This window comes from Salvelinus namaycush, chromosome 3 (genome assembly GCF_016432855.1).
Source record: "Salvelinus namaycush isolate Seneca chromosome 3, SaNama_1.0, whole genome shotgun sequence".
NCBI lineage: Eukaryota > Metazoa > Chordata > Actinopteri > Salmoniformes > Salmonidae > Salvelinus > Salvelinus namaycush.
Genome location: NC_052309.1, coordinates 61,252,156 through 61,264,869, shown reverse-complemented (window position 1 = coordinate 61,264,869; position 12,714 = coordinate 61,252,156). Strand labels below are relative to the sequence as shown.

The window sequence follows — 12,714 nt, the reverse complement described above, 5'->3', positions numbered from 1 at the left end:
TAAGTGATCGGTTTGTTATTCAGAGAAAGGAATCACCCTGGAACGGAAAAGAAATAGGCCTTAGCGTTCTTCTCTTCCATAATTAGATGAAAATAGTTGAGAGGTAATCCTCTCAGGCTGCGTCCCTAATGACACCATTTTCCCTACATATGTATTACTTTTGATCAGAGCCTTATGGGCCCTGGTCGAAAGTAGTACACTATATAAGGAATAGAGTACCATTTGGGACGTAGTCACAATGTTACTGCTGAGAGAGCTCTTGGAACTTTCAAGGCCATCATGTGATGTGATTGGGAGATCTGTGTGCCTGCTGAGAATTCTGTGTTTTCTGTGTGGTTTGCAAAGCTTGAGGATTGACTGGAAAGTGTAAAGAAAAGAAATCAAGGCCTAGGCTCCTATTTCACATGTTTATTTTAGTACAATTTGGGGGTTTGTGGCAGTCCATGTGTTTTATTTTAATAATAGTTGCTTATAATTTGGTGGGCTACTTTTTGTTCAAAACCACACAGAGTAGGCCTACGTGAGACCTGTGATAAAAATGCCTACATTGCATTATCATTTATGGCACCTAGGCCATTTATGCACCTGTTTAATTAAAACGTATAGGCCTACATTTCATATACATTCCAAAATGCATCATTGTTGGCGTTTTCTTTTACCTGTATGGTAGGTTTCATGGTCAGAGGACAATATTTGGAGACAAGTGTATGGAAACCTCCTTTAGGCTATTTGCTCAATTCAACACGGCAAGTTTCACCTACCTAATTCATATTATGCCATACCTAATGCACCTGTCATCATACGCTACCTGCTGGTCGCGTTCACACGATTGAGAACCCGCCCCTTCACTCTTCCTCAAACGCGATTGGCCAGTCGGCTGAGTGAGTGATGCCATTGTGGAGCACCTGGAAATCAGTCATCGGCGGGGCTCCAGCCTACTGTAGAGCGCTAACCAAACGTTAGCAATGCGGACGGCAAAACGGGAAATAATACGCCTTTATTTATTTATTTTTATAACCCGATGTGTTGGGGCTTCAGTAGGGCTTTAAGACCGCGCGCCTTCATCTTATGACCATTTTTTGGGGTCTGTAATCAGGAGAGAAACGGGATATATCCTGAGCTGGGGCCCATAGTGTCTGGATATTTCCTGAGAAAACGATTACACACATCCGTGTTCCTCAGCCCCAGTGTTATGGAAAAGGAAAAATAAAAGAATGAATGCTTGATTTGAAGCTTTTTCTTTCGCCACCAACTATTTTCTAGGTCTCTATCCCCGTCCGGTTACTACGGCCTGTCTGCGGACTTGCTATGGTGGACACCAACGCGATGAGGAAGACTTTTGTAGTCCCGGACATAAAACCTTTGGATCTGTATGATTGTACCAGGGCAAAAATATGCGCAAGTGTGGGATGGGTCTTGGCTAAATCTTACGGCAATGCAGGTATGTGGCCTAGGCTATTGTAGCCAGACGTTTATAATGTTTTGTTCTGTGTTTTTCTTACATTCCCCTCCCTCCCATGTAATCCAGCATTGTTCCCCAACTGTCAGTGTTATGAAAAGCGCGTGCATGAAGGTGAACTGACTGCGCGTTGTGTAAACTCAGCGATTTTGGGCACACAAAGAGTATCCTACAGTACGTTAGAGGTGGGACAGAGAGCGTGTGTGGGATGTAGCCCTACTCTGCACCCCATTTCAACCCGAATAGCGGTCCTTCGTCAGATTCCCAGGTGTTGTGCCTGAATATTGTTTAACGTCGAAAATATATCCTTACAACATCCTAAAAACAGACGCACTGTTGTTTTTGTTTTGGATCACAGCAGCCTATTTGATCAACAGTAGTTGATTTAAGATCCAGCTCGCTGCTTGCCAATTTCGACTGGTGCATTGAGGCCCCCCTAGCGAATGGTGACGAGGCATCGGTTTTGACAGCTTGTCTAATTTCAATCACCAATAATGGAATGAACTAATTTAATTTTGGCTGGCGAGTAACTCCGGGACTATAAAATATCCTGACCTGAACCGAGTGTTCACCACTGAAAAACACATAGGCTATTGTCAGGTCAGCTGCTGAACAAATAGCGTGATATTTTAATAATGTATCCAAATATACTATAACAGGAGGTATCGATAATGGTATATTTCTCTATAATAATACTAATGGTAGAAGCCTACTGAAACCACCCGTTCTCTTTCGATGACGCGCATGCATACACACCCACTTAAAGATAATCGGTTGGTTAGATATATGTCTACTACACTATTTAAACGAAACCCGTTTTAGTTTTATATAAGCCGCCTACCCTCCCCAGTTGAATGAACATCTATACTGAACCCATATATAAACCCAACAATTTCAATGACTACAGTTCATATAAGGAAATCAGTCAATTGAAATGAATTCATTTGGCCCTAATCTATGGATTTCACATGACTGGGCAGGGGCGCAGCCATGGGTGGGCATGGGAGGGCATAGGCCCACCCACTTGGGAGCCAGGCCCAGACAATCAGAATTAGTTTTTCCCCACAAGAGGGCTTTATTACATACAGAAATACTCCTCAGTTTCATCAGCTGTCCAGGTGGCTGGCCTCAGACGATCCCGCAAGTAAAGAAGCCTGATGTGGAGGTCCTGGGCTGACATATAACAAATGGTCTGCAGTTATGAGTGCGGTTGGAAGTACTGACAAATTCTCTAAAACGACGGCTTATGGTAGAGAAATGAACATTAAATTATCTGGCAACAGCTCTGGGGGAAATTCCTGCAGTCAGCACGCCAATTGCATGCTCCCTCAACTTGAGACATCAGTGGCATTGTGTTGTGACAAAACTGCACATTTTAGTGGACTTTTATTGTCCCCACACAAGGTGCACCTGTGTAATGATCATACAGTTTAATCAGCTTCTGGATATGCCACACCTGTCAGATTGATGGATTACCTTGCCAAAGGAGAAGAGCTTACTAATAGGGATGTAATTATATTTGTGCACACAATTTGAGAGAAATAAGCTTTTTGTGCTTGGAACATTTCTGGAATATTTTATTTCAGCTCATGAAACATGGGACCAACACTTTACATGTTGCGTTTTATATTTTTGTTCAGTATAGATGGGAAAGGACAGAACCAATAACCAACCACCATACACCTGCATTTATGTATGTATGTTTGTTTTACTTATAATAGGAGGATATGGAGTACTCTTACCAAGTGCTCTCTTACTATACATAAGCTCTCTTATTGGTCAACCCTAGCCACAGTCCAGAACACTTGATTGATGCATAATGCATAGTCCTACGGCACATAAGACATTCTACTACACTTAGTAAACTGTGAAGATCCATTCCTATCTTAGTTCGAAAAGGCTACATTTGGAAATCCTGTAACGATAACCTTCCTTCACTTTCCTGAAATGTAAACAAAGGTCCCCGATTTCCCCGGCTAGCCAGGGATAATGAAAGGAGCTTGGGAGTACCCTGACTGAATTCATGCCAACAAACACACACACACACACACACACACACACACTAAGATGTCTCTAGTTTTGTCAGACATCAAGCAGACTAATTGATATCTGTTCTCTCTGTAAAAATCGAATAATTAAACAAAATAACTAAATTAGATTGTGTACACAGGGGTCAGAGCATACAAGAAACAGAGAGCAACTCATGGAATGGGTGAACAGATAGATATGAAAGACAAAACCCCATGCTCTGTCAAACTCAATGTGACTTCCCTGTTTAAATAAGGAATTAATGACAATATTGATTAGCCTACTTGATTAGCCTTCTCTGTCTGTCTGTCTGTCTGTCTGAGATAAAACAGAGTTCCCAGTGAACAAAGGTTATAAAAACATCTCTTGTTTGTTCACTGCGCCTGAAACCTGTCGCTGCTTTGTAGCTCCACCTTGCTAGAGCTGTGTCCTGTTCATAATTATGACTCATGTTCTCATCATCAGTGTGTCTTGGGTTGGGTGTGAGACTGAGTCAATAAGTGAGGAGGACCTAAGGAGGATCTAGCGCTGCATCCCGACTCTCTACGCTTCTGCCCTAAGTGTTTACTTGTTCTTCTCCCTTTGTGGATTTAAAAGGAAATTAATGGTATAAGAAATATGGTGGAAACTACCTATGTGCTGTAGCACATGCTTACAGCATGTAAATACAGGGTTCTGTTCAGCGAAGTTGAAAACGTATTCAAACGCAATAAAGCAATGAGGTGCTACTACCTGAACCAAACAGACTGATTTTCATTTTCCGTTGCAGAACGTTTTGCTACGGTGTGCCCTACTGAACCTAACCCTGGTCTATGATGGGAAGGGTATTCATGTTGAAGCTTAGGATGTCATTATGCTGTGGCTCTGTGGGCATTTTATAGGCCAGTAGGAAGTCACCAGTCCTGTTGGAAGGTGAACCTTTGCCCCAGTCTGAGGTCCTGAGCACTCTGGATCAGGTTTTCATGAATGATCTCTCTGTACTTTGCTTCTTACATCTTTGCCTTGATCCTGACTAGTCTCCCAGTCCCTGCCGTTGTAAAACCTCCCCACAGTATGATGCTGCCACCACCATGCTTCACCGTAGGGATGATGCCAGGTTTCCTCCAGACGTGACGCTTGGCATTCAGCCCAAAGAGTTCAATCTTGGTTTCATCAGAACAGAGAGTCTTGTTTTCATGGTCTGAGAGTCTTTAGGTGCCTTTTGGCAAGCTCCAAGTGGGCTGTCATGTGCCTTTTTACTGAGGAGTGGCTTCTGTCTGGCCACTCTACCTCCTTGCTTGCACATACTTTTTCAGTTCTGCCCACAGATTTTCTATAGGATTGAGGTCAGGGCTTTGTGATGGCCACTCCAATACCTTGACTTTGTTGTCCTTAAGCCCTTTTGGCACAACTTTGGAAGTATGCTTGAGGTCATTGTCCATTTGGAAGACCCATTTGCGACCAAGCTTTAACTTCCTGACTGGTGTCTTGAGATGTTGCTTCAATATATCCACATAATTTTCCTTTCTCATGATGCCATCTATTTTGTGAAGTGCACCAGTCCCTCCAGTTACAAAGCACCCCCACAACATGATGCTGCCACCCCCATGCTTCACGGTTGGGATGGTGTTCTTCGGCCTCCAAACATAACGATGGTCATTATGGCCAAACAGTTATATATTTTTCCCATCAGACCAGAGGACATTTCTCCAAAAAGTACGATCTTTGTCCCCATGTGCAGTTGCAAACCATAGTCTGGCTATTTTATGGCGGTTTTGGAGCAGTGGCTTCTACCTTGCTGAGCGGCCTTTCAGGTTATGTCGATATAGGACTTGTTTTACTGTGGATATAGATACTTTTGTACCTGTTTCCTCCAGCATCTTCACAAGGTCCTTTGCTGTTGTACTGGGATTGATTTGCACTTTTCGCACATTGTACGTTCATCTCTAGGAGACAGAACACGTCTCCTTCCTGAGCGGTATGACTGCTGCGTGGTCCCATGGTGTTTATACTTGCGTACTATTGTTTGTACATATGAATGTGGTACCTTCAGGCATTTGGAAATTGCTCCCAAGGATGAACCAGACTTGTGGAGGTCTACAATTTCTTGTCTGAGGTCTTGGCTGATTTTTTTTCTTTTCCCATGATGTCACGCAAAGAGGCACTGCGTTGAAGGTAGGCCTTGAAATACATCCACAGGTACACCTCCAATTGACTCAAATGATGTCAATTAGCCTATCAGAAGCTTCTAAAGCCATGACATAATTTTCTGGAATTTTCCAAGCTGTTTAAAGACACAGTCAACTTAGTGTATGTAAACTACTGACCCACTGGAATTGTGATACAGTGAAATAATCTGTCTGTAAACAATTGTTGGGAAAATGACTTGTGTCATGCACAAAGTAGATGTCCTAACCAACTTGCCAAAACTGTAGTTTGTAAACAAGAAATTTGTGGAGTGGTTGAAAAACGAGTTTTAATGTCTCCAACCTAAGTGTATGTTAACTTCCGACTTCAACTGTGTTTAAATAAGGTATTTCTGTTTTAGATTTTTAATACATTTGCAAACATTTCAAATAAACAGTTTTCGCTTTGTCATTATGGGGTATTGTGTGTAGATTGATGATTGCAATTTTTTTTATTTTAGAATAAGGCTGTAACATAACAAAATGTGGGAAAATTCAAGGGGTCTGAATACTTTCTGAATGCACTGTATGTATGTCTCATAATTGAGGCATTCAAATCTTGGGGGATTTATATCAACATTTTTATACACAAACCAGTAATAGTTTTTAAATGTAAAATTTTTCATTTATTCCTTATTTAACCGAAGATGTCACATTGAATTTGACATAGAGCATGGCAGTTGCAATGCCAGGATAGTGGGTTCGATTCCCGGACCACCTGTGCGTAAAATGACTACAATCATGACTCTAAGTCCCTTTTGATAAAAGCGTCTGTTAAATGGCATATTATTATCTTTTTCAGTACACCCTAGTTTTAACAATAGACAAGAATGCTGGTAACCCATGATGTCTGAAGTGTGTGTAGTTAACCTCAACCTGTAGACATCAAAACCCTGAGGCCTGTAGTTATTTCGAAGGGTGTTTCAGGCAATCGGCATATCAACCTGAACCAGAGAGGGGTCATGTGGAACATTAGCCTAGTCCACAGGATAATAACATGTTCACCATTAGTTACCAGTCTTAAAACAAGGCCTGTCTTTGTCCTAAAAGCACTCAGCGTCTCCCACTGTATAATGAAGGTTTTGATATTTCTGTGAACATGCTATGGAGGGATATCACCACAGCGACAACAACGGATCAACAATTGTCGACAACAACATTGTGATTTATGTTCTATAAATTATTTTTGATATTTTCTAGGATAATCGTTTGAAGTACATCTTATTTGATCATAGATACTTATTTGGATGTTCTCACTTAAAGCAGACATTTGAGACTGTGCTTTCTCCCACCCTCCCTCTTAGTGCTTACCTTGCACAGTTGAGCATATCAGAGTTCTTTCTGAATTATTTAAGGTGTAGACATGTTCATGAACGGTCTTCGCAGTATACTGGACCCCGGCCCTAATCAGGAAATGTGTGGGCCTCTGTCTGCTTCTGGCAGCTGCTTTGTTCGGCCCTTAGTTTTAATTAAGTGGTCTTAATGTGTTCACTGTTCCCATGACAACCCTTCTGAAATGTAACGCTGGTCAGCCAGCCAGTAAACCAGTCAGTTTGTCTGTCAGTCTGCCAGCCAGTCAGTCAGTCAGTGCTCTACCTGGTGTACAGTTAACTGGAATGGAGAGGGACAGAATTGATCCTTACAGAATCTTACCCATAATGACGCTTCGATTGAAACTAGGGCCAGCCTCTGTGTGTAGTCCTATTTCAGTGTTTTAGTTTGTGACTGTCCATTTGTTGACGGCCACATGTCTGTTTATGACAAGACTGACCGGTCGGGCTAATTCAATCGATCAATTATATATAGGACTACATGGACCTCTGCTCTGGTGCATCCCCCTGCCACTTCCTGTCAGTAGTGGGGTTGGGGTGTAGACAACACACAGAGCAGAGCTCTTTTATATTCTACTCCATCATTACCTTTACCTCAATTTACCTTAGTCTATTCACTTATAGTTCTTGTGTAAGTTGTCAGAGCCTTTTGTGTATTACTCACCAAATTTACATGATGTTTTTATTACAATCCAGCTTGTGTATGACCTTTGACCCCTCACCTAGACCAATAGATATGCCCTGACCCCTGACCTGTTATAGTGATAGTTGAGCGGCTGCTTCCCTGGAACCAGTGTCCCGGTTACTACACTCACTCAGCAAACACTAACCTGTCTGACTTTGTGTAAACTATCAAAATACTATCCTCTTGAGGGGGTATGGATATCAATGTCCTGGTGACATTTACTGCTGACTCGTGACCCTTTTCCTGATTTCCACTCACTCTTTTTTTTTTTCTCACTCCTAAACATTGTGTCCTAAGCATTTTTTTTTCAAACAAAGTGTGAACGGCTGTTGTGTTACTTGAAAGAGAGCAGGTGTGTGTGCTGCAGGCCTTTTTAAAACTGCGGTTCCCAATACCTGAAATCCCATTTGCAAAATGTCTATTTCCAGCTGCTGCTGCTTCCCTGTCTGTCTGTTTCAACCTGGTGATGTGTGTGACAAAGACTGGTCGTTCATCCTTCTGGACCGTCCCACAGGGAAATTATGCTTGTATCGACTGCATCCATCTTGCTTTGCATCCTAATTTGCATTATGTCATTTTTTATTTTTTTTCTCCACGTCCTATAGTGACGTCCTGGTGGTGCGTGGTGGAACTGCACTGAAAATCCATAAAACATTATTATTCCACGTGCAGTGTCTGAAAACGCCTTGTGTGTTCAATGCGGTATCTTATGTTGCATTTCAATACTCTAGCAACTTGGCGGGCCAATGTGCTTCCTTCCATCAGTCCAGTTCTTTTGAATCCGAGTGGAGGAAGGAAAGGAGATGAGAAAAGGTCCACTGCTTTAGACTATTGAGATGCACCCGTAGTTTAACCTCCCTCACTTGGTCAGTTAGTTTGCATGAAACGTTTATACTGCTAACAATGCCCTGTGGTTTAACCACAATGGAACATTCACACACCCCAATGTAATCTTTCTCTATTTGACATACTAGTATTCTACACCTGGGTTGTGTTCAGTTGGGTGAAAACCTTTGAGAAACGGGAGTGATATTTCATGAACAATAATCACAGATTATTGTTTTGTTTTCTGTTGCGAAACGTTGTAGTGGTGAAAGTACAGAAAGCCGGAGGGAGGTAAATGGAATGTTGTTTTTGGGAAAGACGTCCCATGCTATTGTGTGCCCTAAATAAAACCAATAACATAATTCAAGGAACCCTAATGCAAAACGACAACATGGTCGGGCGACTCCCTTTATCCTTCAATCTCCTCTGATCTTCTCATGAGTCAGAGTTCAGCACGTGATGTCCCTTTTTAAGTCTCCTTTCAGATACTAACCTAACTGTTCCTTTTTCATTGTTTTCAGCCTTCCAACTGTTTACGGTAGGGTTTGAAAATGAGTCTGTGTGTAGGCTACGTTTACTGTCCATCGAATAAGCCATGTCGGTCTCATCTAGGGCTGTGGCGGTTATGAAATTTTGTCAGCCGGTGACTGTCAAGCAAATAACTGCCAGTCTCGCGGTAATTGACCGTTAATTAACATCAACACATTTAGCATCTCCTAGCTTCCACGCATGGCCTACAAGCCACTGATGCTGACCTTTGGAACATCTACATTTTAAAAAGTCTAAATCCATTTAATATAGCCTACACCATCACAATAAATCACCATCACAATTTTTTTTAGACTGGTCTAAAGAAACATGATATGAAGAAAATAGTCTATTTCAGAAGAACAGAATAGCATACATTGAGTTGTCCGTATGTTAGGTCCTGATCTGGCTATGCCATATGGCTGTGGGCTACAATAGTTCATTTAGCAGGCAAGATTTGCTTAGAATTCCGTGGCATTAATTTATATACACTTTGCTATATTATTTTATATATGAAGAATACAATTGAACATAGGTGAATATTTTCTCCAAACGATTTGAGGGAGTGCACACACACTATTCTGTGTTGAGCGGTTAACAAAAAACAGCTCCTCCTATGCTTAATTAAGAGTTATTTATGTAACTTTAGTTGTGATACAAAGGTTGGGCTATATGCTTTGATTTTTAGTACATTCTAAGGCTGTATGATGCGACTCTAATGATGATTTGAAAAAAGTTGAAAGGCATGGGCTCTACTTTATTTGCGCAGGCTGTACACACTTCATCAGTCTCTCATTCACTATTTTGACAAGCACTTGATAATGCCTCGAATTTCCCAGCTGCATGCCCTTTGTGTGGCTGTAATGCCCCCTAATAAAATCTTACGTGCATACTTATCCAATTCCAAGGCGCACATTTAAGATATTGGAAGAACTGTCCACATTTACTTTTCGTTAGCCAACAAGATGAGTAGACCTATAAACTTTTGTACTATAGTAGATTGTCAATAGTACAAAAGTTGACCTATTCTGTGCAAGAAAGAAATATTCCAAACATAGTCTAGGACAGTTGTGGGATGCGATCGATCCCAAATTAATACAACCACTAGCATCAAACAAACGTTTTTATGCAATGAGGCTGACGCAACAGATCAGAACGTTTAGCTTAAAATGTTGATAAACTATTAGGCTATTTCTTCACATTATAAGCGCATTGAAACTCACGTGCTGCGTATGTATGCCAGTTAACTCTACCTGTTGTAAAGCAGATGAATGTGCTTAACTTCTTTTAAAATTATTTGGCCACTTTAGTTGTGATACAAACCTTATTAAAACATATAGGCCTATGGGCTAGGCTACATGAGGTGTGCGACTATGATTTGAAAAAGTGGCCAAAAAAAGTGGCAGTTTCTTGCCTTACTGCCCACAAGCTGGGCATCATTCACAAGTGGTAATATATAATTCACAAGTGGTACGCTAATATTGTCACCCATCAGACTGTTCTTGATTTAATCTTGGCTTTACATATAATATGTGTATGAAATTTGTTTTGGATTCAGAATGGACCATTATCATGCACCTGTCTCTAAACAGGGTCAGCTGGGAAAAAAAATACATGTCTCTATGCACATACATAGCGAATGGAGGACGCTTTTCCTGTGGTTAAATTTCATGTCAGCCAGGTAGGCTATACTCTTGTTGTAAAGAGAAGCAATGTGCTTAATATTAGGAAAGTTGAGAAATAAATATAGTAGCCTACAGAAATGTTGCGCAACAGGAGCTTGTGGGCTCTCATGAAGTGTTTGATTAGATTTTCGATTACATTTGCATTGATGTCAGTGATTTAAAGGGACAAGAGTGCTGAGTACCAGGCAGTTAGCAAGTTTGGTAGGCTACTAATGACCATCAGCAGCATCAGAGCTTGGAGAAGCCTAATTACCTTGATTAAACGGTCACGTGGAATTTGACTGCCGTCATGACTCGTGACCGCCGGTGTGGCGGTAATACGGTCACACCGTAACAGCCCTAGTCTCATCCACCGTAACAGCCCCAGTCTCATCCACTCTGAATAGCGCCAAACCAGTTTAAGAGCGTGTGTCAGATGTGGATTTTCAGGTTCATGTTTGTATGGGGTTTTGTGTGGTGTGTGTGTGGCCGTGTTTACTGAAAACCAGTCCAAGTCGTGTTTACTTTGTGCTCTTCAACATCTTCCTGGACTGTGCTGCGTTAAAGGGACTTGTTTCCTACATGGTGCTGTGTGCTCCATTGAGGTGGAAATCGTGTGCCTGCCTCAAATGGTACCCTATTCCCCTTATAATGCACTGACCTGAGCTAGTCAAACGTAGTGCACTATAAAGGGAATATGGTGCCATTTGGGGCGGAGACACTGTTTTGGTTTGCCCTTTCGCAAGGTTCAGGTGACTTTCTTGTCCTGCGCTGTGAGAAATGTGCCACAAAGCATAGGTTCCTGTCAACTCTTTTCAGAAGTCGCCTTAAAGACAATTTCCCACAGAGACTGCCCTCGGCTGAAAATAAAACACCAGGGTCGTGTTCAACGGGGCACACAAGAGAAAACGAACATTAGCTTTTCTTAATGGCTAGGCCAAGGTAGTCTGTTTTCTTCTGTTAATGCCTAATGAACAAGGCCCTGGTTATCTACCAGTACCACAAGGCTCTGTCTGGTAATTCTCAGACGCTGACGCTAACCTCTGGGCCTGGATGTCGTGTCATTTCACTCCTCTTGACCCAGACTGATAATGTGGTTCCATGCTGGCCGCATCCCAAATGGCCGGGGTAGTGCACTATATAGGGAATGGGGTGCCATTTGGGATGCAAGCACTGACTGACGTGGGGTTGGAAATGGAATGCACCACAGTGTCGTTCCCGTGGGGGAAGAATGACACTATCAGACCTGAACTGCTGATCGAACAGTTACAGACATGGAAATGGAGGGAGGAGTTGGTACTAGCCCCCAGGAAAGATCAAATTTATTTATATAGCCCTTCTTACATCAGCTGATATCTCAAAGTGCTGTACAGAAACCCAGCCTAAAACCCCAAACAGCAAGCAATGCAGGTGTATAAGCAAGATCAAATTGTAACCAGTGTATCATGCCTGTCTCTGTAACCTTGTCTGTCTCCTGCAGGCCCTATGATTGGCTGGCTGGATATGCTGTGGAAAACACAACACCGAGACGCACGCCACACGCACACACAAATGCACGCCACGCGCACACACAAACGCACATACAGGTACACATACGCTCGCACACACCTTCGTTTAACCCCTACTCGGCCCTTCACTCAGATTGTAGTTGCAAGGCAGTCTAGCTTTGTCTATCCATACTCTATACCTTCATTATACACTTAGTGTACAAAACATTAGGAACACCTTCCTAATTTTTAATTGCATCCCCTTTTGCCCTCAGAACATACTCAATTCGTCAGGGCATGGACTCTACAAGGTGTCAAGCGTTCCACAGGGATGCTGGCCCATGTTCATTTCAATGCTTCCCACATTTGTGTCAAGTTGGCTGGATGTCCTTTGGGTGGTGGACAATTCTTGATACACACAGGAAACTGTTGAGCGTGAAAAACCCAGCAGCGTTGGAGTTCTTGACACACTCAAACCGGTGTGCCTGGCACCTACTAACATACCTCGTTCAAAGGCACTTAAATCTTTTGTTTTGCCCATT

At 42.2% G+C, this 12,714-nt stretch overlaps 1 protein-coding gene across 2 annotated transcripts in view; it reads left to right on the top strand.

Annotated features, from left to right (window-relative positions):
• Positions 1-901: 901 nt before the first annotated feature.
• Positions 902-12,714, top strand: part of camsap3 (calmodulin regulated spectrin-associated protein family, member 3) — a 52,685-nt gene continuing 40,872 nt past the window's right edge. For both annotated transcript variants that reach the window (XM_038980658.1, XM_038980666.1), the window contains exon 1: positions 902-1,441. In XM_038980658.1, coding sequence (XP_038836586.1) covers positions 1,309-1,441 — 133 coding nt within the window. In that variant the 5' untranslated portion in view covers positions 902-1,308. The remainder of the gene's footprint in view (positions 1,442-12,714) is intronic.